This window comes from Gambusia affinis, linkage group LG15 (assembly GCF_019740435.1).
Source record: "Gambusia affinis linkage group LG15, SWU_Gaff_1.0, whole genome shotgun sequence".
Classification (NCBI taxonomy): domain Eukaryota; kingdom Metazoa; phylum Chordata; class Actinopteri; order Cyprinodontiformes; family Poeciliidae; genus Gambusia; species Gambusia affinis.
This window is the reverse complement of record NC_057882.1, coordinates 25,347,462-25,367,814: the sequence shown is the minus strand read 5'-3', so window position 1 is coordinate 25,367,814 and position 20,353 is coordinate 25,347,462. Positions and strand designations below refer to the sequence as shown.

Sequence of the window (20,353 nt, the reverse complement as noted above, 5' to 3'; positions counted from 1 at the left end):
GGGGGGAACGTTAAGGCCAGAGCACCAAAAACTTTTATCTTTCTGTTTTTGGTAGAAAGAGAGAAAACAGAAAAACAACAAATCATGCAAATGGAAAAACATGAAGCTGATGCAGAAGAAATGTAGCAAAACATGGCAGTAAATCTACAAAAGGAAAGTATGAAAACCACAAAAACAAAAAGTCTTGAGAGAAAAGAGAAAAGGATAAGACACGAAAAAGGAAATTATGAGTTTGCTGTAGTTTCTCATGTGATTAATTGATTTGCTGCTTATTGCAACAGTCCAGCTACACTTTATTTGGTGACAAGTGTTTAATATATTTTCATACAAATACACTGATGGTCCAAAACAACCAAGTAAAAGTTTTCAATAGACGTAATGCGACTAAACCGGACCTTTAAAGATTTCTAAACCTTTAAAGGTTGCTAAACAAACCGATCAGCAGCAGCGTCGTCTTACCGTGTTGTTGTAGCTGCCGGGTTCTTGGCCATCAGTGATGAGTTCCCGCTCTCCTTTCGGGTTGACCCTCCTGAAGCGCCGCCTGGAGCGCCGCTGGGACCCGTCTCTCTGCAGGAAGCTGTCGTCCCCCTCGGTGCCGTTATCCACCTGTAACGTAAGGTCACAACCCTCAGCCACGTAGCCACAGCTGTTTGACCGATCCACGTGGTTCGGCGCCTGAGGGCACGGCTCTGAGCAGCTCCGCTTCAGCAGTTCAGACCTCCGGACCTTTAGAACAACATTCTGATTTATAAAATCCAGATTCTGTTCCTCGTATTCCGAGTCTTGGGTGTCAGCTCCCAACAGGGTCAAACAGTCGGGGCTGGGATCTGTGACCTTGCTGCGTTCTTTCTGCTGCGGTTCCTCTTTGTCTCCAGGAGCTTCAGGAATCTGGCCCTGCTCTTCTGCTGGCTCCTGGTTGAACATCCAGTTCCTCCAGAGCGCAGAGAGCCGGTGCCAGCGCAGCACACTCATCCGGATTCAAGCACGGGATCAGAAAAACACATAAAAGCAGGAAACACCACAGGGGAGGGGGAGAAACCAAAACGATTGTGCCAAGGTGTCAAAAAGTTTAAATCCAAAATCCTTTGGCGAGAAATCATCCAGGAAAGGTTGAAGAACCAAATAAATCACTCCAAAGGTTTCGGCGAGGAGTTGAGCAGCTCAACCAGATGCATAGTGACAAACTTACTCACACCTCTTCTTGCTCACTCTGTCGCCCTCTGACACCGTCACCGAGCGTAAAGTCAGCCCACAGTTTCCTCCAGGAAGCCGTAAATACACAAATATCCTCAGCAGGCAGAAAAACAGCACAGTACACAGAATCCAGCCATACAATTCAGTCCCCACAGGCGTTTTCTGCTGGTCAGTTTGTTGAGGAAGAATTTGTTTTCGTTCTCCGTTGCATAATGGTAACTCAATAGCCTTATTATGTCAGTTAAAACCACATTGTTTATCAGGAAATCATGTTACGGAACCTATTGAACAATACTGCTTTGATTTTTTAATGTTATTTTTCACTTCATTTCTGTTTTGTTTACTCTGATAGTTTATTGTTTTAAAATAGCTTGAACATTAATTTTGCAGTATATGGAGGAAAATTGGGTGAGTTTCCACTTTCCCTCACAGCTTTTAACAGCTGCTGCTGTCCATGAAAAAATTATTTGACTTATTTGTTGCTTTGTAATTTGCCTTGTTGTGTCCAAGAACCATTAATTAGCATTACTGGCAAATTATACGTTTTGTTTTGCCTGAAAGAAATGCATAAAACACCTGATAAGAAGCATAAATATGACTTCAGGACTCTGATTTTCTTCATTAAGGTCAAACTGTGTTGAGGAGATTTAAAACCAGAGCCAAGACTGGATGAAGCAGTGCCTTTGTTAGCAACCTCCGTGTGCTATACTCGGGTTAATCATGTGAATTGACAGACATCTTGTACATAAAAACTCATGACGGCCCACAACAGCCATAGAGGAGGGCTAAACTATCAATTGTCCTTCTGTTTTCATGAAAAACAAATGGATTTTTTAAATCTTTAAAGGCATAACTGAGTTAAATTGGAGATCAAATCAGCTTTCATCAACCTTGTTACTAAAAGTAGAAATAACATTAATAAATAGTAAATTCTGGGTGGTCAGAAGTTATGAATGCGCAATATATTGTGGTATACGGTAGAAATGATAGAAATTTGGCCTGCGATAAAGATCTGTAGTCTAACTGTAAGCAGCCGGCATCAACACAGAGCGAGTGGGAAGTAGCATGGCCGAGAGTGTAAAAAAGCCAGATGTAAAATGCAAATTATCTACACCTGGCTCGGGTTTAATGTCCAGCGGTCTTAACGCGACGCTCAAGAGGAGCGCAGCAGATGTCACGGTCGGCCATCGGGGAAGCGGAGGGTAAAAGGACACGTGGGATCGGTGTGACTCCTGTAAAGCTGGCTAAGTTGGTATTCTTTGATTTTTAAATTTTGGGGAAGCAATTACAAACAATAGATAGCATGTATCTGCAGGAAATTTTCAGTGAAAATTTATAAAATCCCTCTGGGCAACTAAAACCCAGCGAGCAGAAGCTTGAAGTTTCCGTCAGATTTCAATCACAAGCACTTCTGGTCAGAAAGCGAACTTAGGATAACTTTTCTCTGAACGACTTATGTCGTGTTTTTATTCAGATAAAATAAAGATGAACCTCTGCAGTGGCTCAGATAATCCTCCGAGTTTAGACTTGCACGAAACAGAAGCACCAGGGATTGAATATTATCATTTCTGCTTCCTGAGAAAGAGAAAATAAAGGAAACCCACAAAAAGAGGCATGCATGAGCATTCTTCTGTCCATGCACAAGAGAAAAGCAGGGGGCTGCAGCAGAGTCACACCGCACTGCGGCCAATCAGTTAATTGGGGCCATGGGAATAGACGAGGGAATGTGATCTGTGGCTCTTGTCATGACTCTGGTCACATGACAGACAGGAGTTACAGTCACAGGCGCTCACTAAGTCTGGCTTTGTGAGCCGGGAAAAGGATGAAAGTACAACTGAAGAGGAAAAAACACGAGGTGATGCACAGATCAGATAGAGCAGGAATGTAAACCAGAAGACGAGCCGACATGAAGCTCGTCACATAATGTTTTATTTTTGTGAGTTTTCAGAGGAAGCAGGAAGTGTGGTCATTCTTTAAGATCATGGGACCAGTGGGAACAATGGGGTCTTCACCAGTCAGACATTCAGGCAGCGTTTGAGACGATCCGCTGAGATCCGCGACACATTTTTAACCCTTCATCATTACAGAGAAAGACAATACACTCATCTTAGTACTGGTCCCATTTGTCACTGGGTTTTAACCAGTTACTTCAGAACCATCTAAAATAATGGTTCTAAGTCCAGAGACTGTCACTGAAAAGCTGCACCCAAATCAGCTTTTATTCTTTCTAAAACTTAAGCGGTTTGAAAGAAAGCAACACAAATCCTTTTATTACTACTGAAAATGTATTTATTCAGTCGAGCCCAAAACAAAACACACGCAAAATTAAAGTAGTAGCTGGTAGTACATTTCTGCAAAAGAATCTCAGACATTTGTTAGGAAAAAAAATTGATTTTTTTAGATTAATATCAGAAATTTTCCACAAAAAAAAGGAAATTTCTTCATTTTAAATGTCAAAAATTTTCTCTTGAAAAATATTCCAGAAAATTTTTAATTTTCAGAGATTAGATAGATAGAAACTTTACTAATCCCTTTGGGATTTTCCCACAAGAAAATTGTAGAATAATAATAAAAATAGTAATAATCACAACATTTCTGAAATTTAATCCTGTTTTTCTGCCTACAATGGCAATAATACACCCTGGTAAAATTAGAGTTTCTTTTTTCCATTTATAATAAATATCTGGCTACTTTATTTGCTCAGTTTTAGGTTGTTTGTTTATTTGTTTGTTTACATTTTGGCCCACTTGGCAGAAAGTTTGTACAGCCCTGCTTTAAATGTTACAGTGATACATTACAACTTTAAATGAAGCATTTTTATTAAATAAGTCTAAGATGTTTTCATACAACAATGAAACATCTAGTTTTTTACAGTTTGCTACAGTTTGTAACTTCTGTTTGATTGTAGTTATTTGTCCATGAAAACATTACAAAAGATGAACAAGACGAGGATTTGGATAAATCTTCCTTATAATACAAGAAAAGGAAGAAGATCAGAGTAATTTTATTCCCAAATAGTACTTCTTTTTATAATTGAGCTCATTTTTTTAGCCCATAAATCCCCTCAGTGATGCAGTCAGCGCCACTGCTGCCGTTTTCTCTAAATGCACCCTGGGGGCCGTTTCAGATTAAATATGCTGCTGAAAGAGCAACCTCTCTCCTATAAAACTCTCTCAATAATGAGACATTCCAACGAAAGTCGGGTTCCTGGCATCTGTGGATCAAGGTGAGCCTTCAAGGCTGGTTTTGGTTTTAAAAAGCCTCAAGGATTCTTCAACAAAGCAGCAACTTTTATTCCCACTTTTACTCAAACTCTACGATTTATTGTCATTAGACAGCAGCGGTGTGTGTGTGTGTGTGTGTGTGTGTGTGTGTGTGTGTGTGTGTGTGTGTGTGTGTGTGTGTGTGGATGGGTGGATGGATGGGTGGATGGATGGATGGGTGGATGGATGGGTGGATGGATGGATGGCAGCGGGTCGTGGGGTAAATGCAGTGAAAGGTCAACCGAAGGTAAAAACAAAACAAAACTTAGTTTTTCTTTACCTGAAGTGTTTCTGTTTTCCATGTGAACAGGTGAAAAATGTTTCTTTCTATTTAGCCGAGTTCTCGATGGCGGTGAAACAAATCGCCTCGTTTACGGTAACACTGCCAGATTTTTTAATAATGCGATTTTATTTGACGATCTCATTTAACGGAACCTGAAAGCTGAAAGTCAAAACACTGAGTCCATGACATATTTTGGTGTTGAGCGTTTTTAAAAAGGAGATTTCCTTTTATATTAGCAAAGAAAATCTGGAACAATATTGGAGGGAAATAAAATATGTATGGAAAATAAAGGCATTTAAAAGAAAATTCTAAGTTTTGCTGCTGGATAAACAGTTTTTCTGTAACGGTGAGTTGTTTCTCCATGATTAGTACTTTTGACAGCGCATACACGAGGATGATTGACAGAGCTAAGACCCGCCTCCTGGCTCTAATTGGTTGTCTTTGGTGCATTTCTTCAGATGGTGACAGTAGCATCTCAGATTATCTGGCTCATAAACTGTCACATGGTGATAGTTTTAACAAATATGTAAAAAAAAAATCTTTATAAACGTTCATTTTTACAGCTTTAAACATTTTAGATCAGTAGATTTATTCAACTTTAATGTACAATATGTAAATTATTTGGTTTATTTCTTTATTGCTTTCTGTATTTTAAATATTTGAATATTTATTTATTTTTTTTCCCACCAGGGGGGCTTTTTGTGGTCTCTAGTGTCCCTTTTTTCAATGTAGGCTGACAGGAAAGGGGGAAGGAGAGGGGGGAAGATATGCGGCAAATGTCGTCGGGTCCGGGAATCGAACCCGCGACGGCCGCATCGAGGACTGAGGGCCTCCAAACGTGGGGCGCGCTAACCTCTACGCCACCGGAGCACGCCCCTTGATTGTTTTTTTAATCATTACATAAGTGTAATCAGTCAGGCGATGTTTTGTTTTTATGCTAAAAATGGTGTACAGAGTGCTGTTTAAGCATATTTCTGAACATCTCAAGCTGCATCTTTGGTACTAAGTATTAAACTCACAATGTTTTTGAAACATTTGGCTAAAATTGTCCAAGTTTGTGTCAGATAAACTAATTCTATTTGTTTCATTTTCAGTGAAAGTGTGTTTTCCAGTAAGCAAGGGGAGTTTTCCCAGTAGACAAACTGAGTTTAATGAAATAAAGCAGCAGGGCAGTAAAAGGGACAATGAAAATGTTGCAAATGATTACCTCAGATTTAAGTAAACAGACTGACGGCCCACCTCATAATTAGAACGGTTTCATCATGTTTCCCATGACTTAATCCTCACACATAACAAAAACAACGACTTCCTAAAAATCCATTTACTTTCAAACATTACAGAGTTCTTTGTTCTGACTGTTAAAGGACAATTTCAAATGCGTTTTCAATGGAAACTAAGCATTCTGGGAAATAATTCCCACTCCTGTCTTTCTCTTCTTGCAGTTTTTTAAGCACTAATCTAAAAGCTGCAGTTTATTCAACTCTTGGATATTTGACAAAATTTATAAGAAGTTTAAACAACTTACTGCTGTAAGTTTATCTTTCACAAACTCGGGTTCAAAATCTAAAACTCACTAAATTTATTTGACTTAAACAGTAGAAGACAGTAGACACAACTAAATGCAGTAAATCTGACAAGAAAACCTGCAAATTGTGAGTCTATACAAGCATATTTCAACAACAACAGTCTAAAAACATGAACCACTGTCCTTATATATTTTAGCAAGATGGGGAGGCAGATGGAGAAAAAAGAGAGACATAAAACAGACGGGAAAAAATGCAAACATCAAATAAAGATGAAAAAGCGGACTGATATCAAAGAGCAGGACAGGAGGGATGAAAGAGAGCGAGCGGCATCAATACTCACCACAATCATTTCTGATGGCTCCAAAGTGATGCATTCACAGCCTCGCCTGCCACCCAGCTGCTTGCCAAAACTGCAGAGACCAGAGACACACAGAAAGACATAAGTATAAAATAAAGCCAGAGCTCAGACAATCTGCTCACACTGACCAGAGGCCAGATGCGTTCAATCCCAGGCGCCCACCCACAACCAGCGCCAACATTAGGGCCCTTAAATTACCGTAATTACCAAATCATTACGCTGAGGCAGCTTTAAACATAAAATGATCCTGATATATCCCTGCTGAATATCTTCAACTAAAGATCTGTTGGGAGTAAAGTACATCTGTCTGTGTCAAACTGGAGGCCCAGGGGCCAAATCGAGTCCGCTGTGGGTTTTTATGTGGCCTACATTACATCAATAAGCAGTCCGACGTGCTTGTAGAGAAAAATGTCCAGCATCTCACTTCAAAATTCTGGAGGAAGCGCTATTTATTGACAGTTTAACAGTTTAATTGGTTTCATCAATATATTCTGGAACAACCGGCTTTTTAAGAGCTTTCAGATTTTTAATGCGGCCCAAAACCAAACTGCGTTTGACATCCCTGGTTTATCTGTGCTCAGATTTAACAGCAGCTCCAAAAATTAGACCAGGTTTTAGGTTCTGGTGTCATTTTTGTGACCAAGTCGTACCGAAAAAGATGAAAGGAATTTATTGTACTGTCGCCTTGTTGCCATTGTTCTGGTTTTATGTTATGCATGTTTGCTGCAAAAGGAATGTGAATTAAGGACATTTATGGAGAACATTTAGTACTGCGTGTGACCAACTGCAGACAAGAAGTCTGGAAAAAGATCAAGCAGGCAGAATAAGCCAGATAAGGACATGCATAAATACAAGACTCTTTCAGAGTTCTACTGCCAAAACAAAATATAAAGAACAATCCAACATTGAACTGTTTTGCACAAATTAAGAGTGCATGGATTCCTCTGCATTGTGCACCAGAAAATGCATTCCACCAACCAGTCTTTCTAAATCAATTTTTTCAAAAATAAATCATGAGAAAACAAAGTTTGACCTTTTAAAGACCACGCAAATGCATACTGATCCACCAGAACTCATAGTTTTACAGCAATAGACAGTTTTAGTCTTTTCCCAGAAAAAGGAAGTGAATGTTTGCTGTACATTTATGCTAACAGACAAAAACAGTGAATACAGCCGTTTTTAATCTGCTTCACGTAAAAACGTGCAGACTGAAAGCTGTTCACGTCTCTTCTGTGTGTGTTTTGCTCCTCTGGGTTTGGAAAAGCGCTGATTCAGCATCGTTTATGGTTTGGATCTCATCGTAGAAACTCATGTCAGATCTCTTAATGCTTAACTAAACTGTTAAAGATAAGTTAGGAACTCTCTCTGTGTTTTATACTTCTGCTTTTCTCTTTGTCCTTCCTACTAAAATCTCTTTAACTCGCTCTTCTTTGGAAGCTCTGGATCCACTAGACGTCTCCCTTCTCCCATTATACTTCTGGCTTTTGTTCCCTTTTGCCGCATCTCATTTTGCATTCTCTTTCATTCTGGGTTGAAAAATAACGTTTCCTCTCATCCTGCAGCTTCTGAACAGCAGAGACTTTCTCAAAGTCACGATCTTGATTCAAAGACAAATCTGTCCTCATTAAAAGGGATAATTACAGAGGAATAAGAGCGCTAAGAGAGTTTTACTTAGACACGATAATTAAAGCGTCAAAATAAAGGAGGAATAAAGAAATCAGTCTCCACTACACTTTGCTACAGCTGAATCTAAAGCTTTAGGAAACTGACCTTTGACCTAAGCAAGGCCCATATTGATGCTCTGCTGCCTTTTACACACCAACAAATTATCTTGTTTTTATCATTTTAATAAACAAATGTTTTATTTTAATGAAAAAAAATTTTTTTTTAAATAGTTTTTAATTACATGGAAATTTTATTTGATCAACAATATTAAATTAAAATTTAATTACAAATGATTTAATATTAATTTTTCAAGTTAAATATTTGTAAATCTTTACATTAATACGTAAAAATCATTTTGTTTTTTCTAAAAGTTTAAAATGAGCGTTTTCCCCTTTGCTTCCAGTCGTAAGCCCATTTATCTTGGGGATGCTTGAAGAGCAATCAGCTGTTTCTCGCCTCCCTCCACTGGGCTCACATGTCAGCTACAGAAAACTTCCTGAAGGTGAAAACGGCTCGCTGGCGTCCAGCATCGAGGCCCTCAGGGGCCCAAGACGCCTCAAACCCGCCGCTGCAGCGCCGTCCACCAAACAGAGGAGATGAGCTCATTCTTCAGAAGATATTCTCAGAGCTGCACGGATGGCAGATAGACTTATGCTTATGAGATACAACTTTTTAATCTAAGGAGTAAAACAGACAGAGGTGAAAATAGAGCCCCAACTTATTTAATCAAATTAAGTTTATCAAACTTCATTTATTTATGCTTGTTTAACATGAAAACTTCATAAACTTACTTGCAGCCAAATAACCACATTTCTGTTTAAGTTGGATCACCTGTTTTCTTTTTTCAGTGTGTAATAAAAAAATGTAATTCTGGTCAGGAGTAAATCAGGACAGCCCCGCATTTATTACCACTTAATAAAAACGGATAAATTTACGCCTGGGATGTCGCACCGCCTGCACAAGACGAGGAAAATGTCGATAAATGATAACATTGTTGTTCTGAGGACATTTTCAAGTGAGACATTGGTAATGGCATAATTATAATGTAAGATCTCATTCTCAAACATCAACAAACTTTAAATTCTAGTCAACATTTAACACTGGAACTGGAAGAGATCTTAATATCCCAAAATAAAGAAAGAAAACAACAAATAAATACATTCTGAAAATTGTTCTACAAAAAAAAGTTTACATCAGACTGAAAACTTCAGTCATTAACTTTAATTTGTTTCTGAGTAAAACAACGGTATTTGTTTCTGGTTTAGTGCAACTCAATTAGTTTCTTATGCAGGGACAGAAAATATGACAACATTTCTTAATGAATCCGATTTCTATTTCATTCTAAACACCTCAAGGTGACGACTAAAAATCATTGAAACTTGGTGGGAATTCTTAGTTTTGTGGAGTTGATAAACGTCCAAAATGGGGTAAAAACTGGATCCAAGATGGCCGACTTCCTGTTTGATATGGCGCATTGATGCAGGAGACTTTCCTCTCGGTCCAATGGAGTTCTACAACTCTACCAAATTTAAGGGTAATGTTTAAAGCACATTGTGCAACTTTTACAAAAATCTTATGCAGTTTGGTGACATTTTGAATTTGATTAGGCCTTCTAAAAGCCAATTTTGTCTTGTTGAAAATAATAAAATTCAGTTTGATCTGTTAATAATAGATCAGAGTTGATCAAGAAAAAAAACACAGGAGACTAGTCTGTCTCTGTTAATTTGGATTTTGCGACATTGGAATTAATTGTCATTTTATATATTGAAAAAGACATATAAAGCCTATTTTTTTAAAAAATTTAATGGGAAAAAGGTGTAAAAATATCCAAATTCAGTAGCCGGGAGGAATTCAAAGCTCTCAGGCAGAAGGTCAGCCCAACTCTGACAGATCTCTACCCTCCAGTGAGGCGAGGCGCCTGGACACTGTTTGGCCTAAACAAAGCCTGCCAATGCAGCCTCTTCAGTTTGTCTCTCTCTGTGTGTGGATGAGACAGAAGCACAGGAGAAATACAGCCAGCTACAATAAAGGGAAGCCCTGCAGAGCTGCAATTTTCAGGCTTCTTTACTTAGTGTGTGACTGTTGTTTGCTCGAATACTTCTCATTTTTCCTCGAGTTCCTGCACGCCCACGGCGGTAGAAGAATAAACACCTTTAGACCAAATATTAGTGACAAACAGATTGAGTGTGTGTGTGTGTGTGTGTGTGTGTGTGCGCGCGCGTACATGAGTTTGCCCCAAAACCAAAGCTGCTGCGATGCCTGAACTGAAACGTGACACCCATCTCCCGTCAGCTTGTCTAAATCTGTTTGTGGATGAACGTCTAAAGCCAGAAAATCACCAAACTTTAGCCTTAAGCAACATGAAAAAACACAATTTAAAACTTCATCCACTGCATGACACAGACAGTATTAACAGAAAAGGACACAAAGGTTTTCTTTTAGATTATTTTGATGACAAACATTTTCTGTTTGCTCAATTTAGTAAGTTGAAGTTTAAACAGCGTAATGTTTTTGGATGCTAACACAACCTGAGATTATTCAGATTAAAAAAAGATTTATGTGGCTTGGTCAGGTCTGTGTTTAGTCAAATATATATTAAAGCAAAAGTTAACTGAAAAATAGGAACTTAAACTACTTCAAATAAATCACTTTTTCTTTTATTATAAATGGCTCTTCTGTAGCAGTCTGTATTACAGCGAATTGGAAGATGCCTCTGACTAAAGGCAAGTTTTTCTATATTATTCTCATGAAGAAAAGGGTTGATTTTGTCCATGATTTTTATTTTATGTAAAATCCGTCTTTGCGCCATCATATACAGAAACAGAAACTGCATTTTTTATGGACATTTGGCAGCTAGCACTGCATTTTAGCTATTTTCACCATCTATAAAAATAAAATATTTCTTTCACTCAACCTTGAAAATATTCAAGCCCTGTTCCAAATTTTGACCGGCTGTGGAGGAACCTGACCTGACGCTTTGTGAGGAATATTTTGTTCTTCAAGCCAATTTTAAAATCAATCAACATCACTGTGATTACCAATTTATCAATCATCATCTGGGTGACAAAAATCTCTCCCCATGTTGGTGAGAACTTGTCTGTGTCGCTTTTCAGCAGGTGATGATTTGCCTCCCTCCCTCCCTGAAGAAACAAGCTGCTGGCAGACGGAGGAACAGGTTCAGATTTGGTCCAGTGGCAGCTGCCGGGCTTTGGGCAACAAACCATGACAGCCAGCGAGTCACTGCGGCCACACACACACACACACACACACACCCAAACACATACACACGCACACACGTTTTTTGACCCACACATTTTCTGAGTTCTAAAGATTGAAGATATGAAATCTTGAGATTGTCAGAATTTTTTACACAATACTTGGAAATTTTTGAGTTTGAAAAGTCAAAAGTGCTAAAAAGAAATTTTTAGATTAGTAATAGAAATTTTTTTTACAAAACACTTGAGATTCCTGAGTTTTCTAGACCATTTCAGACATTAATCACAAATTTTTGGCAGACATTTCCTCCCGTTTTTCATCTCCAGTGGCCGTTTGAGACCGTTGTAAAAATTCCTTCCAGGTTTTGGATCTACAATAAAAATGTCTGTTTATTTGGAGGATGATGACTTACAACTAACAAAAATCTAAAATTTAGATCCCATAAGATGAATAATAAAAAAAACATTAACATACTTTTCTTGTAAAGTATTTTTTTAAACCAAGTTTAAAGCCAAGTTTATCCAAAGTCTTTTACTGAAAAGCCACGTTTGCTGCAGAAGCTTTGATACTCCGATAAACTGAACTAAAAGTAGCAAACAGAGTGACCCAAATCCTGTTATTATTACTGGATAAGAATAAATTTATTTTATTTAGCCCAAAAGAAACTGAAAACTAGATGTTTAAGACATCAAATTATGGCGTCTGAGGGCCATTGTAGAGAAAAAACAAAAACCTCAGGAATTTTAAGTGCAACTTTATTTGTACACATTTTTCCTACCAGTTAAATATTTGTAACATAACTGGAATAAGTGAACAGTGGGCTGGTTTACTCTCCTGGTCTCAGAGCATCTGACATCTTGGATTTTTATTAATGTTATGAAATCTTCCAGGTTTGAGACAACATTTTGAGTTTTCATCAGCTGTAAGTCAAAACCATCAAAATGAACAGAGAGAAGTGCTTGAAACGTGCAGTGAGTACTTAAATCTCTAAATTAACTTCCCTTGTTGATTATAAATCAATTGCACTGTAGCTCCATTATGGCTAAAGGTGTTAAGAATTTCACAACTGTTTGCAGTGCAACCTACCTTTGTCACTCAAAAGAAGAGAAATTAGTCTAATAATTGGTATTTTTCTTACCAAAACCACAATATGTGAATTATAAAGGTTAAAACTCGCTTTTGCCTCAAACTTTACTCAGTAAAGTAGAACGAAGTTTAAACTTTTTGTTGTTTTACGAAAAGGCCTGCATGTCTGTTCAGCCATCTGGTTAGACTTGTTCACTGAGATGAATGAGGAAAACATTTTCTTCGTGCTAAACTGTTATCAGTGAACGATCCACATTCTTCAAATTCTGAGCATTTAAAGTGACCTGAAGTGACCGAAACTGCTGTTACTGTTAAAGAGTCAAAGTGCTGTGGGAGTTAAGAAAAGTGCAAGTTTGTCCTAATTTAATGTAACAACCAAAGTTGTTTTTAATTTGAACAACACAAAGTATTCGTCTCTTTTATGACCAAGTTTGAACAAAAAGTAACACCAAGTTTATCCAAAGACTTTCACTGAAAAGCCAACTTTTCTGCACCAAATCAGCTTTTATTCTTTCTCAAATTTGGTTAAATATAGCAAACATTTTGAAAGAAAGTGACCCACATCATGTTCTTATTACTGAAAATAAATGTATTTGATCCCCAAAAGACCCTGAAAAGTATGTCTTTCTTTTAACATAGCAAACATGCAAAAGGAAATTAGGGCCATTTCAGGGGAAAAAAGTAAGACATCTTTAAAAAGTAGCAAATTTCTACCAAAAAACCCTCAAAAAACAAAAAAATCTTGAAATTTTCTACAAAATAATTGGAAATGTCCATCCATCCATCCATTTTCTGTTCACCCTTCATCACTAATGGGGTTGGGAGGGTTGCTGGTTCCCATCCCCAGCTAACGTGACGGGCGAGAGGCGGGGTCACCCTGGACAGGTCGCCAGTCTGTCGCAGTAATTGGAAATATCTGAGTTAGAAAAGTCAAAAATTTGCTACAAAAATCTGAAAATTTCAGATTAATAATAAATAACTTCTACAAAAAACGGATATTTCTGATTTTCAAATGTCAAACTTTTGAGAAAATTTCCAAGTTTTCTAGAAAAGTTTTTGGCAGAAATGTAGTCTATATGAAATATCAGACAACTTCCATTACTTGACTTTGAGTTGCTTTTGCTTTTTGACCCACATGCCTAAAGGTTTGGACCCCCGGGCGTAACGAGTGTGTTTCTGCTCTTCTGTTTTTAACACAGACAAACGGGCAGGCATTTCGTTTTAAAGAGACCATCAGGACACTGAAGGAAACGCGCCAACAGCTGCTCCTCAACCCCAAAACAAGTCCAGGTTTCACTGCAGACTTCTGTACATTTTCTTGCTATGATCGCTATTAAGTTGTTGAAAAGCAAGTTTAAATGAAACCAGAAGATTCAGATGAAAACTGGGGGTTTTAGGAAGTGAAACAGTGAAACGCACAGTTGCAAAAGTACCATATACTTTTTCACATTCTATTTTGTCACAAACAAAAACTTCAGTCTGTCCAAGGAGACAAAAGTAGAACAACGGAAGCAAAAATATCAGGTTTAAACAACTAGAGAGTGAAATTATTGCAAAAAATGTTGAAGCTCAGTGGAAACTGTCTGTGGAAATCAGTCTTTAAAGCCTCCCTCTGCATTCTCACAGCATGATGCCGTCACCACCGTGTTTTACTCTGGCCATCGTCATGACGATCAGCAGAATTAGTGTTTGTCTCAATGACCAGAGAAATTTCTTCTACATGTTTGCCATCTAGATGCCATAATAAATGAAATGCTAACCAACATTTTGTGTAAAATGTAATGTTTCAATGGTTGAATTTTTGTTTTTATGATACAAAGCACTTTAAACTGTCTTGTTTAAAACCTGATTGATGGATTGATTGATTGATTGATTGACATTGCTTCTTTCTACAGCGGTTCGCTTTTTGATACCAGGTACTTTAGGTTTTTGGTTGTATCATAAAACATGGAGAAAATGGAAGGGGTAACCATTTATATACTTTTGCTCTTGTTTTCAATTTACTGCAGCTGTTTATAAATCAACGGTTAACCAGATACGTTCCTGACAGAAACTCGCCTAGTTCCCATTTTTCATCAACACTTCATTAACAGTAACTACCAACTACAGGCCAACGGTGTAAATGTGTTTACTGCTGGTTGTAAAGTGACACAGAAAAAGGAGAACTACTTCTCCTGCTGATAATCAGTACAGATAAAGAAAGACAAAACACAAGAGTTGGTGGTGTGTTTTTAAGAGGCCCGGCGGTTTTTAGTTTTCCTGCAAGTGTACTGCAGGGAGTTTTCTGGCTTTCCAGCAGTTTGAACGTTGGCAGGCAGGAAATGAAACATCCTGGACTAAAGAACGTGTAGAAATAGGAAAATAAAAACCAGATAAAGAAAGAAACGCAAATATTTCAAAGTTACCAACCAGCAACAGAAACACTATGGATCCAGCTCTCTGTGTTCCCTCTGATATGAAGCATATTATCCACAACAAGGAGGGGTGAAAGTTCATCAACCAAATAATCCAAAATCATATCCGAGTGCGGTCATGTCGAGCTCCTGAACGTCCAACACAGAAGTTTTTCCAGAAAGCAGAAGTAAGAAGCTATTAGCCCTCTGGTCTGTCTTCAACAGAGGAAGGAGTGTGTTCTCTTTCTGTTCACTTCTGTCTGTCCGCTTGCTTCAACAAGGTGTGTGTGTGTGGAAAAGAGAGAGAGAGAGAGTGTGTGTGTGGGTGTGTGAGAGAGTGTGTGTAGACTCATTTCCTGCCTGGATGTGCTTCTGGGCAGGCTGCTCAGGAACACATGGCCATCCTCTGCTCTGCCAGGGGTTCCGCATTCCTCTCTCTTTTACACACACACACACACACACACACCCACACACACACACATGCACACACCACTCCTCCCATTACCTCCCTCTGTGACCCTTTGCTCCAACTAAAACTGCAAACCACACACACACACACACGCGCACGCACACACACACACACACACACACACACACACACACACACACACACACACACACACACACACACACACCCTGTGCCTCTGGTCCTCTGGCATCAACATTTCCACCCCTGACTCGTTTATCAACTGACCCGTGCTGGACTGACAGGCGGTCCAAGGCAGCCTGGGGGGATTGTTAGCGGGCCGGCTACAGAACCACTACAGAACCTCTACAGAACCACTACAGAACCACTACAGAACCTCTACAGAACCTCTACAGAACCACTACAGAACCACTACAGAACCACTACAGAACCTCTACAGAACCACTACAGAACCTCTACAGAACCACTACAGAACCACTACAGAACCACTACAGAACCTCTACAGAACCACTACAGAACCACTACAGAACCACTACAGAACCTCTACAGAACCTCTACAGAACCTCTACAGAACCACTACAGAACCTCTACAGAACCACTACAGAACCACTACAGAACCACTACAGAACCACTACAGAACCTCTACAGAACCACTACAGAACCACTACAGAACCACTACAGAACCACTACAGAACCTCTACAGAACCTCTACAGAACCACTACAGAACCACTACAGAACCTCTACAGAACCACTACAGAACCACTACAGAACCACTACAGAACCACTACAGAACCTCTACAGAACCTCTACAGAACCACTACAGAACCTCTACAGAACCACTACAGAACCTCTACAGAACCTCTACAGAACCGAAAACAACTCGTCTCAACAGGCTGTAAAACTGCAAAAGTTGGCTTTTCACTAAAAGTCTTTGGATAAACTTGGTGTTACCTTTTGTTAAAACTTGGTTATAAAAAGAGAAATACTTTGTGCTGTACAAATTAAAAATCTCCATTTGTATCTGTTGAACTGCAGTTCGGTACAAAATCAGTCCAAGGGCCACAAATGGCCCCCGTGCCGCAGTTTGGACACCCCTGCTGTAAAGAGTGAAAGGTTTCATTCTTTACCCAGAATGTTTTTTCGTAGTTCTGCATACTGAGTCAAAATGGAAACCATGTTGTGACCTTTAACTTAATTAATAACAAAGTTGGTCGATGCCGCCAAAATGGAGGAACTGATGGCGTCAAAGCCTGCATTGTTCCAGTGAGTTTAAACTGATTCTGATTGGTGAGAAGCCGATAAATTAGCCATAAGTACCAAACGATCATTTGACCCAGGACTGATTACACACTGACTCTCTGTTACTGAAAACAAAAGCAACAGGCTGGTCCGTTTCAGCGCCCTTCACACTGAAGTGAAACAAATACAGTTAGTCATAAATAGGCTTTAAATAAAAAACTAACTTCTTTTATTGTGTGTATAAAATGAGCTGAATCGTAATCACAGAACAAGAAACTTCAGCAGAAGTGACAAACTTTCTGCTGACATCCAGAAACGATTATCTAAAGTTTCTTTTGCTTTTCTGATGGGAGCAACACAGCAGGCCAAAAACCGCAGCCTGTTTTTTACTGTCAGAGGATCCGTCTCCTCCTCACAGTGTTTGGTATCGACTGTTTCTTTTTCAGCCCTGCTAGAAGAACAGAACAAAGTTTCCCATTGAGTTCTGAGTTGATTTATTTAATAGACAGGATAAAAAATCAATCACCAAACAGATGGAGGAGCAACTGTCATGTTCCAATCATTAGCTAGATGTTTGTTTCACTACTTAAAATTTCAGTCAGCAAATTAAACTTAGAGAGCAAAATGGAGATGAAATACTCAGTTGGAGTGTCTGAGTGGGGAAGTGTGATGAAGCAAACCCAAAATTAGGAAGAAAGGAAAACATGCTGAGGTCTGCAGTGTCAACTCTCCTAACACTCTACAACGCAGGTGTCAAACTCAAGGCCCGTGGGCCACATCCGGCCCGCCACAGCTTTTTATGTGGCCCTCTAGAGTCGAGGCTAAACACTAAATGTGCTTAAATATTTTGTTTTCAATCAAATCAATGCAGTTTTTATCTGTTTACTGCCAAATTACATCAATCAGTTGGGAGGTTATTGCAGATTTTTCTCAAGAATTGTCAAAACTTTCTTACTTGTACTAAACAGCTGCCTCAGCTTTAATTGATGTCAGATTGTATTACAGTGAGTAATAAAAAGTCGCATTTACCGTCATAAATAAGCGCAAATATCGCAATTATTTCCACTTTGATTTTTATAGCAAAAAGAGTCACAAAATCCTGAAAAGATGTTCAATAATATTATTTCATTTTAATAATTCATTGATATTTTAGAAGTTTGTGAACATGCTTTATCGACACATCCTGGCACAACCGGCCCTTTAAGAACCTTTATGATCTTGATTTGGCCCAAAATGAAAATGAGTTTGCCGCCGCTGCTCTACAACAAAGAACAGCACACGACCTTCAACAGCACACGACCTTCAACAGCACACGACGTTCAACAGCACACGACCTTCAACAGCACACGACCTTCAACAGCACACGACCTTCAACAGCACACGACCTTCAACAGCACACGACCTTCAACAGCACACGACCTTCAACAGCACACGACGTTCAACAGCACACGACCTTCAACAGCACACGACCTTCAACAGCACACGACCTTCAACAGCACACGACCTTCAACAGCACACGACGTTCAACAGCACACGACCTTCAACAGCACACGACCTTCAACAGCACACGACCTTCAACAGCACACAACCTTGACCTGCTCAAACAAGCATAACGCATCAACTTTTACTTCTGTTATTGTTACAGAAACTCTCAGCTTGTTCCTCCGAATCATAAGTTTTGTTTTTCCACGATAATTAACCCCAACTGGACTTTCATGTTAAGAAATTTACTTTACTGCTGTTTAGAAATTTAGTCTAAGACAAACTGTCAAACTTTTTGTCTCAGAGGCAAAAATAGTTGACTCAAAAGAAGCCAGGGGTAAAAAAAAAACAAAAAACAAAAAAACAACCTAAAATCAAGCAAATAAAACTTAAAATCTTAAAAATAAAACTTAAAATCTCAATTTTACTAGAAAAAAACTTGAAAATTTCTGAGTTTCAAAGGATTTTTTTTGCCATTTGAAATTAATAAATTTCCAAGTTTTTGTAGAAAATGTCTGATTAATCCAGTAATTAGATTTTTTTAGCAAATTTTCAACTTTTCAGACTCAGAAATTTTCTACAAAATTCTAACACTAATCTTAAAATTTCTACGTTTTTTTGTCTCGCAAATTTATGTTTTGGTTTTCCTTGTTTTTTATAGAAAGAGATTATTCTCAAAATTTGGCAGAAATTTACTACTCTTTGTTTCATTGCAGTAAATTTTGGCAAAAAAACTCAGAAATGTATTGACTAATCTCAGAAAACAAAAAGAAAGTCTTTTTTATTAAAACTTGGTTATAAAAATACTTTGTCTGGTACTTCACATTTTCCTTTGTAATAACATTATTTTGATAATAATTTTATCCTGATTACAAATTAAAAATATGCATCTGCAGTTGGGGGGCTGCACAAAATCAAATGACTCTTGACACCTTAGTCAAGCTTCAAAAACTTCATGTAGTTGTTGGAATATTCCAGTTTAGCTGAGTGAAAATAAAAATACCCCTTTCAGATTCTGGACTGGACAAAACTTGATGGACGTTAGAATAAATTTGCTCTTTGCAGCTCAACATGAACGTGTGGAGATGTTTCCTCACGCAGCAGCAAAAGAACCATTTTCATGCTTTACAGCTCTGTGACATGTCAACTCTTATCATCCAACAGATGAGCACACACACACACACACACACACACACGCACACACGCACACACACACACACACACACACACCCACACACACACACACACACAACATCTGCCTCATGACAAGCTGTCAAGATAGTGCAGCTTCATGTGTCATGTCAGATAAATCCTGCTTCTCTCACTATATGACACCTCAGTGCCACACTATCAGACTGCAGTTTTCCTGTTTTTCATCCTTGTGTGTGGGGATGTGGCAGTGTGTGTGTGTGTGTCTGTGTGTGTGTGGCAGTGTGTGTGTGTGGGGGGACATACCAGCACCTAGCCAGGTACATGTCCTCCTTGACGAAGACGGATCCAGAGAGCAGGATGTACCAACAGGTGGCGAGGGTGTCTGGACTGGAAAAGACAGAAAGATTTATGGTTCCTGCAGTTTTCATGTCAAAAATGTTGAAGTATTAATACAAAAGTTCACTCTGAATTCATTGCACTTTTACACTTTTACACTTTTACAAAATGACAGGAAATACAAAATGTTTCCAAATTCATGAAAATCTGTAAAAATGTAAACAATAAGAGAGACAAGACTCAAAAACATGGAAATGTCACACCAGCAGTTTGGCAGTATTTAAAATATTTTTAAAAACCCTAAATAATAATAATTCATCTGAAATATGTTTTTCATGTGGCCATATCTTCCAGCTCTACGTTTCAGAAAGTTTACTAAGATATTTGCACTAAACTAGACCCAAACAGCTGGATTTGTGTTTTTACAGTGTAGGACTTTGTTTTCAGTGTTACCAGCTATCAGTGTTCACAGCATCTGTCTTACTGTTGTGACTTTGTTTCTCTGTGGTTTTTACATTTCTTTAGTTTGAAACATGACAAGTTGCTTTTTCAGATCTTTTAGGTGATTTCTTAATTCTTAATTTAATTCTTAATTCTTAATTTAATTCTTAATTCTTAATTTAATTCTTAATTTAATTCTTAATTCTTAATTTAATTCTTAATTCTTAATTTAATTCTTAATTTAATTCTTAATTCTTAATTTAATTCTTAATTTAATTCTTATTTCTTAAT

The 20,353-nt window shown here is 38.4% G+C and overlaps 1 protein-coding gene across 7 annotated transcripts in view; it reads right to left on the bottom strand.

The window, feature by feature from the left end:
* Positions 1-20,353, bottom strand: part of LOC122844678 (rap guanine nucleotide exchange factor 6-like) — a 129,722-nt gene that overhangs the window by 81,554 nt on the left and 27,815 nt on the right. For 2 of the 7 annotated variants that reach the window (XM_044140372.1, XM_044140373.1), the window contains exons 5-7: positions 19,589-19,672; positions 6,607-6,676; positions 460-606 (exon numbers count right to left, since the gene is read on the bottom strand). In XM_044140372.1, coding sequence (XP_043996307.1) covers positions 460-606; positions 6,607-6,676; positions 19,589-19,672 — 301 coding nt within the window. Of the gene's footprint in view, positions 1-459; positions 1,178-6,606; positions 6,677-15,000; positions 15,254-19,588; positions 19,673-20,353 lie in introns of those variants that run through there. The other 5 variants (XM_044140371.1, XM_044140374.1, XM_044140375.1 and 2 more) reach the window with 3 other exon arrangements.